General features: G+C 43.5%; 1 protein-coding gene across 11 annotated transcripts in view; it reads left to right on the forward strand.

Moving 5' to 3' along the window:
* Nucleotides 1–24,150, forward strand: part of Hydin (HYDIN, axonemal central pair apparatus protein) — a 343,286-nt gene that overhangs the window by 259,053 nt on the left and 60,083 nt on the right. For 10 of the 11 annotated variants that reach the window (XM_030243552.1, NM_172916.2, XM_030243556.1 and 7 more), the window contains 10 exons: nucleotides 1,887–2,028; nucleotides 5,029–5,197; nucleotides 6,656–7,273; nucleotides 9,145–9,366; nucleotides 12,285–12,493; nucleotides 12,699–12,881; nucleotides 13,699–13,818; nucleotides 15,501–15,660; nucleotides 15,776–15,948; nucleotides 23,569–23,767. In XM_030243552.1, coding sequence (XP_030099412.1) covers nucleotides 1,887–2,028; nucleotides 5,029–5,197; nucleotides 6,656–7,273; nucleotides 9,145–9,366; nucleotides 12,285–12,493; nucleotides 12,699–12,881; nucleotides 13,699–13,818; nucleotides 15,501–15,660; nucleotides 15,776–15,948; nucleotides 23,569–23,767 — 2,195 coding nt within the window. Of the gene's footprint in view, nucleotides 1–1,886; nucleotides 2,029–4,553; nucleotides 4,825–5,028; nucleotides 5,198–6,655; nucleotides 7,274–9,144; nucleotides 9,367–12,284; nucleotides 12,494–12,698; nucleotides 12,882–13,698; nucleotides 13,819–15,500; nucleotides 15,661–15,775; nucleotides 15,949–23,568; nucleotides 23,768–24,150 lie in introns of those variants that run through there. The other variant, XM_030243561.1, reaches the window with a different exon arrangement.

Raw genomic sequence — 24,150 nt, forward strand, 5'->3', positions numbered from 1 at the left:
TCTTCAAGATCACACAGAGAAACGGGATGGCCCTCAGTAGGTGTAGGCAGAAGGCTTGTAAGCTCAAGGCTAACCTGGCTGCATAGCAAGGCTACAGTAAATTCTATATACTCTGTATACTATATTACTATACTATACCTATATATACACTATAGTATATTCAGAGGAGAACTGCTTCTATCATTACCTCAATAGCCAGCAACAACAACAACAACAACAACAACAACAACAAAAAACCCACTAACTAGTAATTGAAAGATTTGATTGAAAAATAGATAACAAGGACCAGAAAGATGGTTCCACAGGCAAAGGTGATGGCTACCAAGCCTGATCACCTGAGTTTAATCCCTGGCCACCACGTGATGGAAGGGGAGAACCAGCTCCCACAAGCTGTCTTGTGATCTCTATATCTGCATCGTGGCATGCATAAACACACATACGCCCTCAGAGAGAGAGGGGGGGGGGAGAGAATGTATTTTTAAAAAAGGAAAATAGATACAACAATATAGAAATAATCTCACTTGAATTATTATTAATTTAGTCAGAAGCAGAGCAGAGAAGCACGGCGTGTGGGGGAGGGTTTGAGGACCTCTGCCAACACTGTCCCCAGAAGTTAGAGCCATGCCTTGAGGACCTTCGGGTCCTGGTACACTACTTTCCTTCGCTTGGGCTCTGCTCTCCTGGCACCATCGACACAGCTCATAATCTTGAAGTGGGGGAATCCTTAAAGCAGACTTCATTTGTGAACAGGACTGAGTCTGCTTCCTCAGCTTCTCACCAGGATCAGGGACCAGGCTCCCTTGGAAGCCGCTCACCCTCCTCCCTCCTGATAACCTAGAACCCTTTCCGAGAATGATTCTCTTGAAAGAGACGGCTTTTGTTTTCCTTGATGATCTTGGAAGCTGATTCTGTGTCTCTGACACAGAGTCAGTACCTGGTGAGGACTAGCCTGTGGTCAGACTCTGTCTTCTTGCTGAACCTTGGCCTGGTAGGAAGTGCTTCCTCCCTCAGGCCTCATTTTAAAGGACACCAGTCCCATTCAGGAGGGGCCCACCCTCATGACCCGTTCCTCTCCTCAGACCACAGTATCGTATTGAGGATTAAGTTTCCACCGTGAATTTAGGGAGACACAAACTTAATGACTTGACCAATCTCCTACCCCCTAGTTATAGCTAGAACACTTTTCTATAATGGTCAGTGTGAAAGAAATGTGCCACCCTTCCCCCGCCCCCTCCACACACACACACAGCATGGTCATTGGGCTGAGAATCTGTATCGATGTGACAGAATCAGTGTCTACTGACTCTCTTCAGAGAAGTCGTCAAGATTACGAACTTGATGATTTGAAATAACGTGGGTTCATTCCATATGCTATAGTTCTGGGGTCAAAGGTCTTGAAGTCCCAGTGTCAACAGTATTGTGGGCCTTTGGGAGCCGTGGTGGGGAGGAATCCCTCTCCTTGCCTTTTATAGCTTTCAGAAGCTTCCTGAATTCCATGTCCCTTCCTTGAAGCCCCCATTGTAGACCCTCTGCTTCTTGTGTCACATTTCTCTGCTTCTGCTGTCAGCCCTCTCCTCCGACTCTCTCGCCTCCCTCTTACAAGGAACCTTTTGATGGGACTCAGCCACCCAGACAACCTTATTCAATTGCATCTGAAAAAGAAAAAATCCTACCCCACAATCACAAGTTTAAGGATTGAAACCTGAGCATCTTTGGGGACCACCACTCAGCCAACCATAGATGGAACCCAAACTTGGCACTATAGAGATGAAGGGAGACCATCGGGGACTGGGACGGCCATCTACCCCCAATGCCACCTCCCGCTGTCGCTGTGTGGGCAAAGTTCCCAAGGCTTTGACATCCCCTTCTCTCTGTTGACTCTACAGAGAACAAACGCAAGGAAGCCCTGGCAAAGGAGAAGGAGCGTCTCCAGACACTGGACGAGGACGAGTATGACGCCCTAACAGCAGAAGAGAAAGTTGCATTTGACCGTGATGTTCGGCAGGCACTCCGGGAGAGAAAGAAGAGGTGGGACCAACGGCGGGCCAGAGCGGCACTGTGCCCTGGGGAGGAACTCACAGGGGAGACCAGGGTCGGTAGGGTACATGTTCAGTTCTGAGTCATCTTCCAAAAAAAAAAAAAAAAAAGCAGTAACAGCAGAACACCTGAAGGGATATCTGTGGAGGGTGGGAGAAAACCATGTGGTTAATCCAGGCCTCCTGCTGCTGCAGACTTTCAGAGTGTCTTCTGTTGTCCTCTGCTCCCTTCCTGCTGGGGCGTTTGAGAGGATCAGGAAACTTCTGTAATGTCATAGCTAGTTCTCGGAAAGGACTTCATATCCCTGTGTCCTCTCAGGCTGCCCTAGCAGATGAATTCTGCATAGGACGTGTTGTCCTATGTGCCTAGGGGTCTGCAGCTTGTGACCCAGGAGCCACTCTGTTGACAGGAGTATAGTGACCTAGCTATTCTCCCACTTCTTAAGCCCGCATGTGGCAGGCTACCTCCAGGCAGTTCCTCCTGAGACTCAAGGCAAGCTCACAGTGAAAATGTACAGCCAGCCAATGTCCTCACAAGGGTCTGCACAGGAACTAGATCCCTCCATATCGTGTAGGGCTCCAGAAAACTGGAGCTGGAAGCTCAAGCTACCTACTTCACAGTCTTCAGACATCACAGACCTGGGCAGTGCCCATGTACCCTCAGGGGTTTAGAGGGCACAGAGCTATGGTACTCAGCTACGATATAAGCCCATTTTCTCTTCTCCCTCTGCCTCCAGACCCCGCTCTGGAACTCTGAAAGAGATTGTCCATCCCCTGTCCCCACTTCATCTTTGCCTATAAATAGGAGAAATGTTTATTCATCAAGAGGCATGGCAAGCTTAGCTTTGGGGCTCCAGGAAACACCCCTTTATCATCAAGGCTGCAGCACCTACTGCCTTCACGCATGCACTTCATAGTGCACGTTTGCACCCCAAAGTTTACCGCCAAGCTGTTTGTAACATGAATGTACACACACACACACACACACACACACACCCTAAAGGATGTAGACAGAGCCTTAGGGAGCAGTGAGTCACAGCAGCCAGGAACAACTTCAGATTCACAGAGATGAAAAGAGATAAATCAGAGCTTCCTAAGTTTTTTGTGATCTTGAGTTCTTTTTTTGCCTAAGAAATGTTTACCTGGTTAGGCAGGTGGCGCACGCCTTTAATCCCAGCACTGAAGAGTCAGAGGCAGGTGGATCTCAGAGTTCCAGGACAGCCAGGGCTACACAGAGAAAAATGATCAATTAATCGAAATTATAATTATGAGGAAGAAGAAAAGAAATGATTACATGACCTCAGGAAATATAGATAAATTGATATACAACCCAAACCTTCTCTGGTATCAGAATAAGTCAGAATAAAATTTATTTAAAAAAAATTCTTTGGTATACATATAGTTTTAGTAATTTATTAAATACAGAAGTGAATTTGCATAACTAACGAGATGAATATACTTTTTCTTTAGAGACAGGGTCTCACTGTATAGACCAGGCTGGCCCCCAACTCAAAACTCCCAGAGATCCTCCTGCCTGTGCCTCACAAGTGCTAGGATTAAAGGTGTGCACCACCACAACCGGTTGCTTCTTTATTTTTATGTAAAGAATTAAATCTTTGATACTGAAGGACAAAGAGCATCTTCAGCACTTTTCAAAGTTGGTAAATACTTTTCCTTTATAATCATAAATGTTGGGAACATGCCTTCACATAAATATGTAGGACAAAATATCAAAAGTCTGATTGTTTGCTTTTGTTTCCCAAAAATTCTGGAAATTCGGCCCTAATCTCAAGCCAAAATTCATTTTAGGCTTAAAAAAAAATGAAACTCAAGTCAGAAATAGAACAGCAGTTTTTAAAATCAAACATTCTAGCTCAATGATATACTAACTTGACACTTTCGTGCCAACACATGACTAGGAAAATATTTGAAGTCTTTCCTTTCCATAGTTAAGCCATTCTGTTTCTATAAAGGCAGAAATCCCAACACAGTTAAAACCCTGCAGCTCACACCAAACATCATCCAGTCGGGGCCAGGGCGTGTCAGGCAGTGTTGATTGGTTTTGTACGCATGGTGTGATAGCATGCACAGCACATGGTGTGTTGTATGTTTAGAACCAAAGCTATGCTAGGCACAATGGCATCCACCTTTAATCCTGGCACCCTGGAGACTGAGGCAGATAGATCTCTGTGAGCTCCAAGCCAGTCTATATTCTACACGGTATTTGATATTTAATTAATTTTTAACTATTGTGCACCCAGAAACCTTGGGCTGTTGCCAATTTTTTCACAACCCCCACATTTTTGTTACATAACCCCATCTTGTGTTCAGCCTTTAAAAAGCTGTGGGTTAGATACCTTCAGAAGTACCATCTCCTTGATTTTATATATATGCTGTCTGCTTTGATGCCTCTGTGCAACTAACAGTCCTGGCAAACATGGTTGATAGCATAGGACAAAGGGCAAGAAAAACAGAAAAAGAGGAGTGGCTTTCCAGAGCCCCCATCATGGCTCTGAGCCAGCTGTGGTAGGGACCAACGTTCAAGGCACAGCATTCCTTCCTGTCTGAACGTCAAACATGAGCACGTAGGAAAGCATGCCTGCCCCGACACCATAGCAAGAGCAGCCTTGGGACATCCTTGCTCAGTGATGAATCTTATTTTCAGCCTTTGTCTTTCTCTCCCATGAAGAGAGTCTGGACTAGAAATACAGATAAGTTTTTTTTTGTTTTTTTTTTTTTAATCTAATTGCGTTTAACTCATCAGAGATTTGCTGAGTGGCCTTTCAAAGTTAGTTTTGGCCCCTTTGTTTCATTCATTCATTTTTTAATTCATTCCCTCCCTTTCTCCTTCCCTCTCTCCTCTTCCTCCTTCCTTCTCTCCTTCCTTCCATCAAAGCTCTGTCCAGGGTCCCTCCTCCTGGCAGTCCCAGCTTGGCGGGTGGAACACGGGGTGCTGATCTCACGGGGTCTTTCTGGCTCTGGCTTGTTGCAGGGAGCTGGAAAGACTTGCCAAGGAGATGCAGGAGAAGAAGCTGCAGCAGGAGCTGGAGAGGCAGAAGGAAGAGGATGAGCTAAAACGGAAGGTCAAAAGGCCCAAAGCAGGCCCTGCGGCAAAGGAGGAGCCACCCCTAAAGAAAGCACAAGGCGCCACAAACAAGCAGGTAGCAGCCATTACTTGCTCCTTACCGAGAAGCTGACTAACCAGCTATGCCTGGTTACTGTCCCGGGGCAGAAGGTGGCCAAGCAGAGCCCAGGGTTAGACATGGCTCTGCCACCTGACACATCCTCTCACAGGAGCCCTAGTGGGGTGCTGGGATCCTTACTTTTAAGGCAGCTCTGACAAGTGTGCTCACGTGGCCATCTCGCTGGGCTGTGTTCGAGGCTGGGTGAGATGAGAGAGGAAGCCAGTTCTTGGTCACTCAAGACTCCACACCAGAAGCAGGCCTCAATTTAGTTGGGAAGAAGGACATTGGACTATGTCTTGCAGGGGCGTTAGCATGAGATTGGACTGAACTTACTGCCCCCTAACAACACCCCACAAAGTGATGGAATGAGCTAAGGATTTCATCCAAGACAAAAAGACAAACAAACAAACCAACCAAAATAAACAACAAAAAACAAAGCCCACAAAATACGTGTTAAAGCAGAGTAAGAAAAGGAGGTGAGGGTTGGTTGCTGTGTATCAAATTCATTGCATAAATAAGTATTTTTAAAGGTTTCTTTTATTTAATCACATAATTTTTATCTTTATTTACTGTAATAAGGTCAATAAATATATATGTGTGTGTGTATATATAATATATATATATAATTTCTTGCCAGTAAAGTCTTTACCTTTTTTTGTATCTTTTTAAATTTTTACTGGATATTTTATTTATTTACATTTCAAATGTTATCCCCTTTCCCGGTTTCTTTTAAAGCCAAAGTGTGAGCAGATTCTAAACTCCCATTTGTCCCTAGAAATACAATACAAAGCTGTGTAGTTCTAATAGCTTCATGCTGAAAGACCCCTTGCTCCAGGAGAGGCACTGTTGCAAATGCCTTATATCAGGGTGCATACTTTAGTCATTAACAATCCTTGGATGTGCCTATTAACTCTCCCCGCTGTGAGCCACCATAGTAGTTGCTGGGAAATGACCTCTGGAAGAACAGTCAGTGCCCCTAACCTCTGAGCCATCTCTCTAGCTCTACTAAACCCCACTATACAGAGAAAGGGCTAAGTTGTCAGCAGGGTCCCAAAGCTGCAATACTGCTGGGCTTGAGCCCCTCTCTCTGCCCTCTCCCAGGACATCGGAAAACAGGCGCAGAAGACTGCGGTTTGCTGGCCTTTCCATATTGGTCCTTGAGACCAGCAGCCCTGGCGCAGAAGCATGGGTTAAAGTGGCTGGGCATCTATCTCAAAATTCACAAGGCTACAATCTACAATGTAAAACCATGAGGCAGACATTTCACTGAAGCTCCCCACATTACATACAAAGTAATTCCACAAACTGACTGCACCGAAGGAGGCTCCTGAATCCTAGGCCTCCTGGTGAAACAAGATGTTTCTCGTCCTGCATACGGTTTTGCTTGTCTTCAATAAGCTGTTTGACATGTTATTTATTCATTTTGCTTTTTAGCTTGCTGCAGTTGCCAAGATAGAATTAAAGATGGAATCAATAGAAAGGAAAGTTTCTGTCAGAGAGCACGCAACACTTGAAGAAACCACCAGGAAGAAGAAAGCCATGACCGAATACCCACTCTTAATTCCAATTTCCCAAGAACAAGAGGACAGCGAAGGAGACTTCCTGAAGGACTCTGACAAGAACCTGGCACAAAAGTTTAAAATCTACGACATGTGTCTGAAGGATGTTCAAAACATCCTCATGTATTGGGACCGCAAGCAAGGGATGATGGTACCTCATACAGGCACGGACGAGATGTCACATGAGGCTGACGACCAGCGCCAGGCGCCTTCAGGGGGCGGGGGTCGCAAGGGCCGCAAGGACCGGGAGAGGGAGCGCTTGGAGAAAGAGAGGGCTGAGAAGGAGCGGCTGGAAAGGGAGAAGGCTGAGAGGGAGCGGCTGGAGAAGCTGAAGGCCCTGGAGGAGCGGAGCGACGTGGAAGGGGAAGGGGAAGAGGAGCATGAAGGAAAGAAGGATCTCGGGGTGCCCTTTATCAACATCCAGTCTCCAGACTTCGAAGGTGTAAGCTGGAAGCAAGCTCTGGAGAGTGACAAGCTTCCCAAAGGAGACCAGGTACAAAGGCTTCTGTGGGGTAAAGCAAGAAGTGAGACCTAGGGACCACGCTACCATGAATACAGCTCCGTATCGAAGAATCCACAAGCCCTTTGACTCATCTCTGATACCTCCTTGGGTACAGGGCAACAATAGCTAATCCATAGACAGTTCCACCAGTCTATTCCATCTCTTTGGCCTCATTAAAAGCCATCTTTGCATCTGGTCTTTAATATTGACAACACTAGTTCCCCGGGGAAATGAGAGACATGCTTTGGAGTCAATCAAAAGGCTTCTCTATTCCAAGATTTCTTCCTATGAAAACTTTCCATTGGGATGGGAATTAATCTGTTCGGTAGGCAGCCTTTTACTGCCACCAACAAAAGCTGTGTGCCTTATAAAGTAACCTCAACTGGTGGTTTAGGGGAAGGAAGATTTTTATAATAGATAGATAGATAGATAGATAGATAGATAGATAGATAGATAAGTACGTACATATATAATATGCATATATGTGTTTTATACACAGTGCATATTTTTTATATATACTTTTTCTGTAAAGCATTAGAAAGTAAAATTCTAGTCTAAAGGTCACACAGTTTTTCAACAACCACTAACAAGATACAATGGCCTTGGCCATGTTTCAATAACTTTTATTCACAAAAGCAAACAGCGGGCCAAATTTGTCAAAGAGCAGGCAGGGCCACAGTCTGCTGACCTCTGGCTCAATCAGAAATTAGACAGACCAGTTAGAACTGACGAGATCCCTAGAGGGAGGCATGGCAGGAGGAGGGTAAAAGTGGTCCTAATGAGTGTCCTCACAGCCTCACCCACAGTAGGTCGGAGGGCGGAGCCGACGAACACACCACACCCTCCCTCTATCTACATAGTGCAGCTCACAAGCTTTGTTTCAGACCAGGCTTAGGTAAAGAACTGGGGGAGTGGGGACTCAAGAAATCCTTCCCTCCTTATCCAGAGCCATCTCTTGTGCAGCTTTGTACCCTCCACCTTCTGACTCTCTCAAGTAGACTATTAGTTTAATAACTGGTGGTAATGAAAATTGGTTGTTAATTTAATAATTACAGCTTTCTCCGTGGACACTGTAAACCCTAGGAAGCAACTCCAGTTCCATGTCAGGATGCTCGGTGGTCCACGGGATGGGATACATAGGTTACGTGGAGGTCTTGCCCTGGTAGGCCTACCAGGCCACTGAGTCCACCGTACAGGCTATGGGCATCTCCGGTGTGGGTGACAGTCTAGACACTGAACTCCTGTATGCTGAGAAAGAACCTGCTGCCCAATCTGCAGGCCCTTGCTCTGAAGATGACTCGTGTATTATAGTCATGCGTCTATACCAGAGTACCAGAGTACAGGGAGAGAAAGCCCCAGAAACTGACCTTTGTTTTCTAGGTTTTCCCTCTTCGCCGTATATAACCTGCCCCAGTCCCAGCGTTTGCTTGTTTTTGGATAGAAAGAACATTTAAAGAAAAAAAAAAAAAAAAAACACGAACTATGAGAATGGATGAAGTAGATCTATGCTACAGACATCTGAAACTTAGGAGTTGGCCTGTTTAAATTAAACAGTCTTGTGGATGGCAAAGGCCATCTCCTGTATCAACCTGGTTCCTGTCTGAATGGAGTTTATAGCCCCATTTGCAAAGGCAGACAAATGGTCACAAAAAAGGGTGACGCTGGCTATGAGAAATACAGAGCATACACATGCCACAGCAAAGAGCCTCCAGGACCATGTGACAGGTCTGGCAGAGCCAAGTCAGAGGAGGGCAGGGAAGATTGCATGGGCACACACACACGCACCCCGGGTTCATTCTGACAGGGGTGTACAGTTGGTGCACAATCTGCACAGGAAACTAATGCAAAGCCTTTCCATTTAGATCCTGGACATCCTAGGCCTGGGGTCCTCAGGACCACCCATCCCTCCTCCCGTCTTGTTCTCCATCATCTCTTACCCAGCAAAGCGGCAGTCTTTGGTCGCCACGGAGATCCTAAAGCACTTTGTGTTTGTGATTCCACCAAACGATGACATCCCCCTGATGGACGAGAAAAAAGACCCGGAAGGAGATTCAGACATCTTCCTCAACACCATCATAACCAAGGTAAAGGACCTGCAGCTGGTCTTCACAGGACATGGAAGAAAAGCCACCCCCACAGGGACACAATCTGAGTCAGGCACAAGGCTTGTTTCTCTGGTCCTCCTGCCCAAGGAGCCTTCACGAACCTCTCAGTGAGTCTCCCCTGTGTCTACCTAGGAGGGGACTGAAAATAATTGCTACTCCTCATGTCCCTTCCCAAATCCCTAGGGGACAATTTAGAAAATATATCACATGGTTTTGAAGCTCATATGCAAAACAGTAGGCAAAACTGTTTTTTTTATTATTATTAGTGTGCATTTGTCGTGCCAAGTGATGGAGTTCATCGTGAGCGTCTGTCCAGTTGCATTGTGTGCTCTGACCATGGTCCCGATGGTCCCTCCTGCCCTCTCCCACTAATCCCCCTCCTCTCCCAAATAGTTCCCTTCCCATTTCCATACCATGTGTGTGTGTGTGTGTGTGTGTGTGTGTGTGTGTGTGTGTGTGTGTGTTGATAATGCATACATACAGCATAGTTTCTATACACGAGAGAAAGGGTGAGGTATTTGTTTTTCTGGTTCTGGTTTTTTCCACATAATGGTTTCTAATCGATTCCATTCATTTTCCTGAAAGTGACACAATTTCACTCATTTTTATAGCTGAATGAGACTCTGTGTGTGCGTGCGTGTGCATGTGAGCATGTGTGATTTTCTTTTCCCGTTCATCTGTTGCTGAACACCTAGGCTGACTACACACAGCTTGGCTGTTGTGAATAGAGCCACAATAAACATACATGAGCAAGTACCTCTGTGGTGTGTTGACATAAGCTTCCTTTGAGTACATTCCCAGGAGTGGTAGAGTGGGATCATAGGGTAGTGGCTTTTTATGTTGTTTGTGTGTGTGTGTTTGTTTGTTTGTGTTGAGGAACATCCATGCTGATTTCCGTGATGGCTGCAATAGTTTGCATTTCTGACAGCTGTGTAGTTTTAATGAATCTCCCTGATAAGAGGTGGCTTAGTCGGGGTTTCTATTCCTGCACAAACATCATGACCAAGAAGCAAGTTGGGGAGGCAAGGGTTTATTTGGCTTACACTTCCATACTGCTGTTCATCACCAAGGAAGTCAGGACTGGAACTCAAGCAGGTCAGAAAGCAGGAGCTGATGCAGAAGCCACGGAGGGATGTTGTTTACTGGCTTACTTCCCCTGGCTTGCTCAGCTTGCTGTCTTATAGAACCCAAGACTACCAGCCTAGAGATGGTCCCACCCACAAGGGGCCTTTCCCCCTTGATCACTAATTGAGAAAATGCCTTACAGTTGGATCTCATAGAGGCACTTCCCCAACTGAAGCTCCTTTCTCTGTGATAACTCCAGCTGTGTCAAGTTGACACAAAACTAGCCAGTACAAGAGGTTGTTGTTTTGTTTTGTTTTTTACCGCATCTATTGATCATTTGTACTTGGTCTTTTGAGAAGTAACTTCCATTTCATTTGCTTGTTTATTGGTTGGAGTTTGGTGGGAGGTGTTTTAATTTCTGGGTTTTTCATCTACTCTAGATAGTAATCCATTGTCAGATACATAGCTGGCAAAAAAAAAAAAGTTTCCTCTTGTCCCATGAGCTGTCTTCACTCTGCTCATGGCTTCCTGTGCTGAACAAGCGCTCCTGAGTTTCAGGCAGTCCAGTTGTTAGTTCTTGAAATGATTTCCTGAGCTGTTAGAGTCTCTTTCCACCCCTGCCTATGTCGGTATCTTAAAGTGTTCTGTCTGTCCTTCCCTTTCTCTCTTTCAGAATTTCAATTCTTGCATTGAGGTTCTTAATTCATTTTGAATTGCTTTGATGAAAAAGATGGGTGTAGTCTCATCCCTTTACACGTGGGCACCCAGGGGTTTTTAGCACTGTCTGGTAAAGACACCGTCTCCCCTCAATAGATGGTCTTTTTTTTTTTTTTAGATTTATTTATTTCATTTATGTGAGTACACTGTAGCTGTCTTCAGACACGCCAGAAGAAGGCATCGGATCCCATTACAGATAGCTGTGAGCCACCATGTGGTGGCTGGGAATTAAACTCAGGATCTCTGGAAGAGCAGTCCGTGCTCTTAACCATTGAGCCATCTCTCCAGCCCTCAATTGATGTTTTAACTTACATTATATATTTGACAAGGTTAGGTGATGGAGTCACATGGGTTGGTTACCACGCTCTCTAGTTTAACTGACCAGCAGCGTTGCTCTTTTTCCTCATGAATGCTTTGGCAAACCAGGATCTTTGTGCTTCCATATAAACTTAGGATTGTCCTTCTATCGTGTGACTATTGTCCTCAGAGTTTCGAGAGGGGTTGCATTAAATCCAAAGATAGCTCTTGGTAGTGTGGCCTATTGTCACAATATTAATTCTGACAGTCTACGAGCATGAGAAGTCTTCCTAGTGTCTTCTTAATTTCTTTCTTCAACTCAAACTAGCTTATAACCTTGGTGTGTGTGTGTGTGTGTGTGTGTGTGTGTGTGTGTATTTGTGCTCCTTCCCAAAATAGTAAGAGATTCTTTTGAGTCCCTTTTGAGTCCTTAGAACAAAGAGAAGGCGAAAGGAAATGATGGGGAGTGGACTGTACCAGTAAAATGTTAGCCATCATGTGGCAGGTGGCCGGAAAACCTGGCCCAGGCAATGCCAAGGAAGTTGAATGCCCAGCTGTCTATGGTGGGACCCTGCCAGGAGCTGAAACTCATCCCATATGCTCTCTCTCTCCCCGCAATTGCTGTAGCATTTCTGCTTCCTCCTTGAGGGAACAGAGTACCCATAGAATCACTGATCTTGTCACTAACTCAGGAAACTGCTGGCCCTACCCTTTCCTACGACCATTGCTCACCAACCAGACTGCAGACATGCCCTAAGCACCTCTGTCTTTACTGTGTGCCCGAAGTATTTAAGCCTTTGTGCCCGTTTTGAATTCAGGCTCAAGAGGAACAACCCTCTCCACCTAAGGGAAGCAAACAGAAATTGAAAGACAAACCAGAGCAAGTGCGGGAAACTCAGAAGGAAAAACGACGCACTTACTCCAGCAGGAAAGGCCTCCCTGGGGGAACATCGGGGAGCATTGTTCCGATGTCTGACATAGACCAGAACAGCTTTGATGGAGAACACTCCCAGGAGAAGTTCATCAGGTAGGCCTTGCAGGAACAAGGGAGAGGGAGGATGAAGCCCCAAGTTGGGAGCACAGCTGTCAAGTACACCAGAGAAGTGCAGGGTTATAGTGAGGGAGGGGGCTTATAGCCTGCCATACCTAACCCCAGCTGTGCAGTACCTGTCCCAAGCAGTTCTCCTGTCCTCTTCACACGGTTACTTTAAATGTCTCTACGGTCCTTTCAGGCTGAATCACTTCCGGTGGATTGTGCCTCCAAACGGAGAGGTAACCTTGAGAGTGCACTTCTCCTCTCTAGATGTTGGCAACTATGACCAGACGTTTAATTTCGAGCTCCTTGGGACCCGCCGCCAATACCAGCTCTACTGCCGCGGAGTCTGCACCTACCCATACATCTGCAGAGACCCCAAGTAAGTGTATTTTATTTTTGAAAGAAAAGGTTGGAAAGTGTGTTTTTGAGTCACTCCACACACACCCCAAATCACTTTGAACAAGATGGGGACCAAAGAGAATGCTCAGCGGGTAAAGGTGATTCCTCCAAGTGTGCGTATGCATGCGCGTGCTTGAAATAAGGGCAACATATTTGGCATGACACCACTGGGTATCTCCAGACTAAAACAGAATAAACATGAAGTTAAAAGATAGAGAGAAAAGGTATTCTTCTGGCAAGTGAGTCTGCATAGTTAACAATTAAGCAGATTGAAAGCACTTTTACTCTAGGATGTGTCTTCCCGTTACACGAACCTCCCTAATTTTCTCATAGCCACTGAACTTCCCTGTGCAGTTTAGGTCTCACATAAACGCACCTCAGGGGAGCAAACTAGAAAAGGTGACTCCCTGCTGGAGCGAGGGGCTTTCTGTAGCTTGTCCTTTGTGTAATTCTCGCCCAGGAGCCCTGTTTTACTGAGGAACTGAGAAGCTGACTATTATGCACTGAAACTATTTAATAGTTTTTTTCTAGAGATTCATCTGGCTTTTTTTCTATTGGGGTGTTCTGGGGCAGACTATCCAGCTCGGCCCTGGAAGCCTTTTTCTCAAGTTCAAGACATTCCATCTTCTCTTAGAAAGCAGGGGATAAAGCTTCCATGGAGATCCCCACATTAGCTGTCTTCAGACATGGGAGCCTTCACTGAGCAGGGAACGCTGGGTTTGTAGGACACTGAACGCTGGGTTTGTAGGATACACATTTGTGTATCATTATTTTTACCCCTTTCTCCCCCATTTCAGAGTTGTGTTTTCTCAGAGGAAGAAAGACATGAAGTTAAAAGAAGTTGTTGTTAAGAAGTATGTTGTGAGCATGGAGAAGTTTTACTTTGGGCCACTGCTTTGTGGAAAGTCAAGAGACAAGTAAGTATGTCATTATTTCAAAGTCAATTGCAAACTTTGGGGTTGAACTCATGAATACTGCAAGTAGAGTTCTTATATACTCGTGGCTTCTATTGACACTGCCCCAAACTCCGAACCAGGAGGATTCAATTCACGTGTACCAAGTCTCTGCTCTGACACACAGACAACTTGGCTTCCCCTTTCCCTCGCGGGAAAGCCTAGAAGAAGACAAGGTTTCAGAAAGGTGGAATCAAGACTTCACCTTGGGATGTAGCAAGTCCAAGTCGTTTAGAAGATATCTCTAGGAACCACATAAATCAGAGACCAGAATATATGGTTTGGGTTCTCACAGGAGAGCTCTGTCAAGATGATAAGAATCTCCACTACAGACAGTGTGACACAAGGAGAGAGGGTGAAACAAGAGACTGTTCTACCAAGAGCTTCTCCTTACCCAAGAGGAGTCCAAAGTAGACACAGAAAGAGGGCCATAGAATCCCATGAGAAGAATGGACGATCAACTCCGTCAAATGCTACAGGAAGATGGAAGTGCAAACATCTACTGGGTTCAGCAACATGGATTTCATGGGGAAATGGGGGCAGGAGTCCTTCTGGGAGAGCTCTGGAAATTCTGCCCAAATTAGCACTAGAATTAACAACAGTGATTACCATGGTCCAAAGACCCAGTGCAAACTAACTCACTCACTCTAAGCCTTGAACCTTGTCCACAAAAATAATGGGAAGACAACAGTGTCTGCCTCACAGGTTGGGAGGACCAACTGGGTAACAAACAAGAACTCTTTAGCATCATGCCAAATTGCAACGGTGGTGGGTAAGATGCTGAGGTCACCTCCCCTTTCCCAGTTACTCACAGGATTGCCTGACTCTGATACTCTGAATTGAATCTGTCTTTCTCTCTCCTTCATCCTCCATCACAGACTGCTCAAAGCTGTTCTCAGACTGTCTCAGCTTTCCTGGTCTGGGCTGTGATCTCTGACGATGTACATCTCTTAATTCCTTCAGCCTTCTTCAGTGGTTCCTTTTCTGTTCGTTGCCTTTAACAGAATGTCTCCCAATAGCCCTGAAGCCTACCTCTACAGACCCATCCCAAGGACATAAGGGAGCAGAAGCAACCTTGTCATATGAACAAGGCCAGATAAATTCATGTCAGAACAGTAACAGTCTATGAAAGTGTTGTGGAAGTGAATGAGATCTAAGACAGATGTCAAGTATCAGGTGACCCAAATGATAATCTCTCAAGGATAGGTGATCACTTTCCTGGGAGTTCTTTCTAAGAACTAGAACTACCATTTGTTGGACATCTGATATTTCCACTTGTTCTACGAGCTTTGAGTGCACAATATCACTTAATACCAATCAATCCTAAGGGATACTGTCACCCCATCTTACAGCTAGGAAGACCAAGGCCTGGGGAGTCCCATCACAGTATAGTAGTCTCAGAAGCAAGTGAAACAACCACAGATGTCATGGTCTCAGTCAACCTTCCACCACCTTAGCACAGTCACATTGCCCTTTCAAATTAAACTGCACCTCAAAGGATCCTGTTACCCCTGAACACTCTCTCTCTCTCTCTCTCTCTCTCTCTCTCTCTCTCTCTCTCTCTCTCTCTCTCTCTCCCTCTCTCTCTCTCTCTCTCTCTCTCTCTCTCTCCTTATAATCACATGCCCATTCCTGTTCATCTCCAGGTATAAGTCATCCTTGTTCCCTGGCAACATGGAGACACTGACGATCCTGAATGATTCTCCAATGGTGGTAGAGGCATACTTCTGTTTCCAGCATGACATAAAAGCAAGCACCTACTTTCTAGAGCCGGTCAACATGACTCTGAAACCCAATGAAAAGCAGGTACAATCAAAGGCATGGGGGGGGGGGGGGCGGGGGAGGATTCTATCAGGGGCAAGGAGAGTCAAGCCCTGACATCCCCATGTAAATGGACCTTCCTTTATAACTCTCTCACCAGGCACTAAACGTATGGGCCTACCCTACTGCAGTTGGTATCTTTGAAGACAGCATTGTCTGCTGCATCAAAGAGAACCCAGAGCCAGCCATCTTTAAGTTAAGCTGCCAAGGAATTCGCCCAGAAATTGAGGTGGAGCCCAGGCAGTTACATTTTGACCGACTCTTGCTTCATAGGTAAGAGTTCCAGATAACTCAGGGACAGGAGGGGAGATTTGAGAGCATTTAGGTCTGAGGTTATCAGCTGGTCTTGAGTTACTTTAGATTTTCTGGGCTTGCTGTTGTCTGTCTGACTGTCTGTTTGGTGTACATCACTGGGAACGGAACTCAACTCAGAGCCTTGTGCATGCTAGGCAAGTAACTCTGCCACTCAGCTGCCATGCCTCCCCCAGCCCATAGTTTGTCTTTTCATTAAATCAAGAAAAGAAAAACCAAAGGCTGTCTATCAATATATCTGAATTTTTCTTTTTCTTTTTTTTTTTTGTAGAACATGATTTTAACATTTTCAACTTAATATTCAACAGACAGAATAATTATTTTAAGATATATTTCATTGTTATGTCTCCCTTTTCATTTCTGATTTTTTTAATTTGGATACTGTCTCTGTGCTCTCTGGTTAGTCTGGCTAAGGGTTTATCTTGTTGATTTTCTCGAAGAACCAGCTCCTGGTTTTGTTGATTCTTTGTATAGTTCTTTTTGTTTCTATTTGGTTGATTTCAGCCCTGAGTTTGATTATTTCCTGCCTCTACTCCTCTTGGGTGTATTTGCTTCTTTTTGTTCTAGAGCTTTCAGGTGTGCTGTTGAGCTGCTAGTGTAAGCTCTCTTCAGTTTCTTGTTGGAGGCACTTAGAGCTCTGAGTTTTCCTCTTACCACTGCTTTCATCGTGTCCCATAAGTTTTGGTATGATGTGTCTTTATTTTCATTAAATTCTAAAAAGCCTTTAATTTCTTTCTTTATTTCTTCCTTAACCAAGTTATCACTAAGTAGAGAGTTGTTCAGCTCCCATTGTTTTTGTTGGTATTTAGGACCAGTCTTAGTCTGTGGTGGTCTGATAGGGTGTATGGGGTTATTTCCATCATTTTTGTATCTGTTGAGGCCTGTTTTGTGACCAGATATATATGGTCAGTTTTGGAGAAGGTAGCATGAGGTGCTGAGAAGAAGGTATATTCCTTTGCTTTGGGATGAAATGTTCTATAGATATCTGTTAGATCCATTTGGTTGAATTTTTCATGTTCTTTTTTTTTTTTCTGTGGCTCTGGATTTCTATCTGATGTCACTTTCCTTCATAATTCCTTTATTACGTGTAATTCAGGAATGGCAGCAGCGCCACCACTCAAGGCCGGATCACCAAATCATACTGCTCACAAGTCAGGAGCATCGAGCCTTACTCGTGTTCTGCTTAGCCTTTTGTCATTTTGATGCAAGCTAGGTCATTTGGGAGGCCATCTCAATTGAGAAAATGCATATATCTCACTGATCTATACACAAGTCTGTGAGACATTTACCTGATTGATGGTTGATGTGAGGAGGATACAACTCACTGTGGGCAAGTGATCCTGGGATCTGTAAGAAAAAAAAAAAAAAAGCCCGAACAAGCCATGAGGATCAATGAGTATGCAGCATCCCTCCATACTCTCTGCTGCTTCCCTCCCGGTACCCACCTTGACTTCCTGCCCTGACTTCTCTCAGTAGAGAGCTGTTCAGTTTCCATGAGTGTGTAGGCTTTCTGATGTTTCTGAAATTCAGCTCTAATAGATAGTAGTCTGATAGGATGCAGGGGGTTATTTTAATTTTCTTGTATCTGTTGAGACTTGCTTTATGGCAAAATATGTGGTCAATTTTGGAGAAAGTTGTATGAGGTACTAAGAAGAAGGCAAATATTCTCTTTTGTGTTTGGATGAAATGTTGTATAGATATCTGTTGGGTCCATTTGAGTCATAATGTCTGTTAGCTCTATTATTTCTGTTTAGCTTTTGTCTGGATGACCTGTTCATTAGTGAAAGTAGGGTACTAAAGTCTCCCACTATTAATGTGTGGGGTTTGATGTGTGATTTAAGCTTTAGTAACGTTTTTTACAAATGCGAATGCCCTTGTATTTGGGGCATAGATGTTCATCATTGAGACATTGTCCTGGTGACTTTTTCCTTTGATGAGTATAAAACATCTTTCCTCAGCTCTTTTGATGAAGTTTGGTCTATTTTTCTAGATATTAGAATGAAATACTAGCTTGCTTCTTGGGTCCATTTGCTTGAAAAAATATTTTTTTCCCAACCCTTTTCTCTGAGGTAATGTCCATGTTTGATGTTGAGGTGTGTTTCTTGTGTGCAACAGAATGATGGATCCTGCTTTTGCATCCACTCTCTTAGCCTGTGTCTTTTCATTGGGTAACTGAGGCCATTGATACAAGAGATATTAATGACCAATGATTGTTAATTCCTGTTATTTTGATGGTGTGTGTGCTCAAGCTTCACTTGATTTATTTTTGTTGGTATGAAATAATTATTTTCCTGTATTTTTATGGGTATAGTTAGCCTCCTTGGAGTGGGGTTTTCCTTCTAGTACCTTCTGTAGGGCTGGATTTGTGGATAGATACTGTTTGAATTTGACTTTGTGGTAGAATATCTTGTTTTCTCCATCTATGGTGATTGAACATTTTGCTGGGTATAGTAGTATGGGCTGGCATCTGTGGTCTCTTACAGTCTGTAGCACATCTGTCCAGGATCTTCTGGTTTTTAGAGTCTCCATTGAGAAGTCAGATGTTGTTGTAGTAGTCTGCCTTTATATGTTACTTGTCTCTTTTTTTTCCTTGTAGCTTTTAATATGCTTTCTTTGTTCTGTGTGTTTAATGTCTTTACGTTTAGGCTGGAGGACTTCCTTTTCTGGTCTGATATTTTTGGTGTTCCATAAGCTCCTCGTACTTTTATAGGCATGTCCTGCTTAAGGTTAGGAAAATTTTCTTCTATGATCTTGTTAAATATTTTCTGGGTCTTTAATCTAGGGATTCTTCTTCTGTTCCTATTATTCTTACATTTGGTCTTTTTGTAGTATTCCAGATTTCCTGGATGTTTTGTATCAGGAATTTTTTAGATTCAACATTTCCTTGAACTGATGCATTAGTTTTTTTCTATCATATCTTCAATGCCTGAGATTCTCTCTCCTGTCTCTATATTCTGTTGGTGATGCTTGTGTCTATAGTTCCTGTTCACTTACCTAGGTTTTCCATCTCAAGAAGTCCCTCAGGTTGTATTTTTCTTATTGCTTGTATTTCCATTTTCAGATCTTGAACAGTTTTATTCATTTCCTTCACTGGTGTGTTTGTCTTTTTCTTGACTCTCCTGGCTTTCTTTAAGGGATTAATTTGTTTCTTCCCATTATTTATATATTCCTGGATTTCTTTAAGTGATTTAATCATTTCCTCTTTAAGGGTCTCTATCATCTTCATAAAATTGGCTTTAAGGTCATTTTCTTATGCTTTATCTATGTTGAAATATTCAGGGCTTGCTGTACTAGGATAGCTGGGCTCTGGTGGTACTACATGGATTATGTTCTTACACTGGCCTCTAAGAATCTGGGTTTGGGGTAATTACAGGTTTAAGTGCCAATTTCTGAGTTTATTTTTGTTGTGTGGATGGGTTTTTTCCCCTCAGTTCCCATTTCCTCTCTGGTATTCCAGCCAGAGTGGTCTTGTGGTTCTAGTGACCAGTGAGTTCTCAGGCTTAGTAGGGTATCTCTGCAAGGGTTTTGGTGGCCTGCATGAACTCTGGGGCTTTGGGTGCCAGTGTTGCCTCTGGGACTCTGGGGTTCTAGGAGCTGGCATGGTCTCTGGGGTTCTGGGTACCAGCATATCCTTCAGTAGAGCAATGGGGCTTCTGCTGGAGTTGTGGGCCAGAGTATGGAGCCAAGGGGTGGCTTGGTGGGCTGTGAGCAAGGTCTCACCTCAGGTTCTAGTGTGGGCTTCTGCTGGAGTTGTAGAATAGGACATGGAGGAGGACCGCAGGGGAATAGGCAGGCTCTAAGAGCATTGGTGAGCTGTGGGCAGGCTCGTACCTGGGGTTCTAGGTACAGTGTGGTTCCTAGCGAAGCAGTAGGCCTCCACAGGAGTTGTGGGCCAGGAAATGGAAATGAGAGAAGAGCCTGTTTCTGGTTTTATCTTCTCTTCCCTGCTATTGTTTTGGTTGTTATTTACCATTAATTTAAGACTTCTTGACTTTTTTAGGTAGACAGTGCTGTAAACTTTTCTTTTGAGACCACCTTAATTGATAAGGTTTTGTTTTCAGTCCATTTCAGGAAATAATAATTTTCTTGTTGATTTCTTTCTTGACCCAGTTGTCATTCGGTGGTGTGTGGTTTAGTTTCCAGGAGTTTGTGTACTTTCCGTAGTTTCCACGGCTTCATTTCATTCTGTTCAGTTACGATGCAGAGTGTTACTTCGGCTTTCCTTGGTTCATTGAGACTGGCTTTGCATCCTAATCTATGGTCAATTTTGGAGGCAGCTCCACAGGCTCCTGAGAAGATGTGCAACTTTGAGTGATTTGGTGGACTGTTTGTCCTGTAGATGTCCAATAGGTCCTTTTGATTTATGATGTCATTTAGCCCTGATGTTTCTGTTATTTTTAGTTCAGACGACCTATCAGTGAAAGTGGGTATTGAAGTGAACCATAGTCACCATGTTAGAGCTACTAATACTTTTTAAATTCATACAAAATATTTTGATCATATTCTTTTCCCTCCTCCAACTCCTCCCAGACCATCCCCACCTCTCTACCCACCCACCTCATCCTCTCTGGTTTTTTTCTCCCTCTGCCTCTCTTTAAAAGAAAGGAAAAAAAACAGTAAAGAAAAAAAAAACAAAAATTGAAACAAAGAATAAGAAAATCAGTAAGACAAAAAAGATAACAAGACAAACACAGGGAGTCTTTTTATGTTGCTCAAGTAATCTGTAGCTTTAAATCTTTTGTGAAGTTGGGTGTGCTTGTCTTTGATGGATGTTACATTTAGAATTATAATACACTCTTAGTGGATTTTACCTTTAATTAGTATGAAGTTATCTTCCTTTTCTTTGATTTGAAGTCTGTTTTGTCAGATATTAGAATATCTATGCCTGCATGTTTCTGTTTCATTTCCTTGAAATACCTTTTTCTATTCTTTAATTCTCAGGTACTGTCTCTTTTTCATTATGAGGTGTGACTCTTGGGAACAACAAAGAGATAGATACTGTTTTCTAATCTAATCTGCTAGTCTGTGTCTCTTTATTAGGAAATTGAACCACTAATATTAAGAGTTATTGTTGAACTATATGTATTCATTCTTGGATTTTTTTAACTTTGTTGTTTCCTCAAGATTGCCTTTGATTGGCAGGTCTAGTGTTGTTCATTTACTCCATGTGATGTCTTAAGTGTGTTTATCCTTTTCTTCAAATTAATTCTTCCTTCCCATATCCTCTTTAGAGTTGTTTGGGTGTCTATCAACTATAAAATGCAGATTTATTTCAAGCACACATAAAAACATACAGCTCTAAGTCATAAAACAAGGTTCATTAAATTTCAACCCAATGACATTGTCTAGGGTATATTTTCTAACCATGGCATAATTAAATTGCAGACAGATTTCTCGTTGTTGGAGAAAAAGAGATTTACATGTCATCCAGTGGGCCTGCAAGATGGCTCAACACATGAAGGCACTTATCACCAAACCTAACAATCTGAGTTTGAACCCAAGGTCCCACGTGGTAGAAAGAGAGAACAGACTCTCACAAGTTGTCCTATGACACATGGGTGCTATTGCATAGAAGCACCTATACACACACACACACACACACACACACACACACACACCTTTTGAAGTATATCTTGTTATTAAATTGGAGTTAGGGAATTAGCGGAATCAGTATAAACTCCTGGGTTTTAGTATACAGATAAGCATAGAAATTTGTGTGTGTTTCCTAGCTCTGCCATCTAGGTGGGCTTGGAAACAGTGGTACACCAGGAGCACTGAGGACTCCATTCCAGATCATGGTATTTAAACATCATTTTCCAATAAATGACAAGGATCCTTGATGAAAGGATTTCTCTGGGCCTGAAGCAGGTAGAGGAAGAACACTTCAGATGAGCTGGAATTTTTTGTTGTTGTTGTACCAAAAAGAGCTTAAAGAACTATATACACATAAAAGGACATAGGAACCAATTCATAAGACCCAACCTCCCACTAGCTAAATCTGAGACAGTTTGAAAGTCAAAATAAAATTATGCAAAAAATTCTAATATACTGATCTATAACAGTGGTTCTCAACCTTCCTGATGCTGTGGCCCTTTCATATAATTCCTCATGTTGTGGTGACACGAACCGTAAAATTATTTTTGTTACTACTTCATAACTGTAACTGTGCTACTGTTATGAATCATAACATAAATATCTGTGTTTCCCAATAGCTCTTAGATGACCTGTGTGGAAGGGTCTTTCTACCCCAAGAGGGGTCATGTTTTCCAGGCTGAGAACCACTGATGCATTTAATGAGAAATGTAACTCCACTGGCATAAGTATATGAATAAACACATGAAGGAAGGAAATTCTGTTTTGATAACAGAATACCAACTAAACACGGGAAGGTCGATGGTGTTAGGAATTGATTGGTGGATGCTAAAACGAGTGTCTGACTGTTTGGTTAAGAATAGGGCATTGAGGGCTGGTGAGATGGCTCAGTGGGTAAGAGCACCCGACTGCTCTTCCGAAGGTCCAGAGTTCAAATCCCAGCAACCACATGGTGGCTCACAACCATCTGTAACAAGATCTGACGCCCTCTTCTGGAGTGTCTGAAGACAGCTACAGTGTACTTACATATAAATAAATAAATCTTTAAAAAAAAAAAAAAAAAGAATAGGGCATTGATCCAGGTGTGGTGATACAGCCTGTAGTCCTGGTAATTGACAGGTAGAGACAGAAGAACCTGGAGTCCAAGGTCATCCCCAACTAAATAGCGAATTTGGGAACAGTCTGGGAAAATATAAGGCCCTATATGGATAAAATAAAATAAACAGGGTATATACTCAAAGCACCTCCCCGGAAAGTATTAACTAAAAAGGAAAAAAAAAAAAAAAAGCACATATGTGATGGAGAGACCAGGTGAGCCTCACCTTAACTAAGTCATCAAACATCGTAGCAGCACCAAAACCAGAACACATAACACTAAAGGAATCTCCTGACCCAGTACAGTGAAAAGGACACAGCTTGCAACTCATTTCCCTCCAAAATAGTTAAGCATGAAAAAGCATCAGACCGTCCAACTTAAGAAAGAGCCAACAGATCAACTGGCTCTTCAAAACATCAAAGCCAAGAAACCTAAAGAAGGGTAGAAGCCTTTTCCCAAAGAGGCATGACAGTTACATGCAATACATGACTGTGGGTTGATTCCTTGACCTGGAAAAAAATAAAGAGAGGTCAAGTAGCAACAGAACAGAGGCCGAGGTTGAACATGGACTGCAGACCAAATAATAGTCTTTATGACAATGAAAACCCTAGTGTACTGTGTGTTCTCATTCTTAGAAAGTGTGTACCAAGTAATTTAAAAGTTAAGCAGTGGGCAATGATCTGCAGTTTCATTTTGAATGGCTCTGGAAAATGATGAGGAAGAGAGATTATATGGCTACAAGGAAGGCAAATTCAAGTGGATAAAGAGAATTCTTACAACTCTTCTCTAAGTTGTAGATGGTGTTAATTTGAGGTCATTTGACATAGCTTGTTCATGGGGAAACATTTTTTTAAATTCTTTGAGCTTGATCAAATTTCTTTTGGTCTCTGCAGGAAAGAAACCAAGATAGTAATTCTCCGCAATGTCACGCCTCTTCCTGTGGCCTGGCGGATCTCCAACCTGGAACACCTAGGGGAGGACTTTACTGTGTCCATGATGCAGGGCACCATGCTACCCAAGGGAGAGTATGGGCTGCAAGTGCACTTCCAGCCCTCCAAACCTGTCAACATCAAGAAGGCCATTCGGATTGAGGTGAGATGTACCAGCCCTGTAGACTTGATTATCAAAATATGCGTGCGTGACACACACATACACACACACACGGGGGGGGGGGTATTAAATCCCTCATCTGATCTGTTTCCTATCTCCATCCCATGAAATCTTACTCTGCACAAAACACAAGCTCGATAAAAGCAGTATGACTCTAAGCTGGTCTCTTACGAAGACAGTAACCACTCAGCATTTTCCTGAGAGCCTGCTGCTTTCTCCCCACCATTCCATTTGCTAACTTTGGTGCGGGAACTCTGTCAAGCAGGATCTCTCCTGACCCCGTCACCATCTGTACTCAGACTGGGTGACTCAAAACAACAGACCTTTCCTATCTCATCATTCTGAAGACTAGAAAGCTAAAATCG

The sequence above is a fragment of the Mus musculus genome, chromosome 8, assembly GCF_000001635.26.
Source record: "Mus musculus strain C57BL/6J chromosome 8, GRCm38.p6 C57BL/6J".
In the NCBI taxonomy this organism is placed as follows: domain Eukaryota; kingdom Metazoa; phylum Chordata; class Mammalia; order Rodentia; family Muridae; genus Mus; species Mus musculus.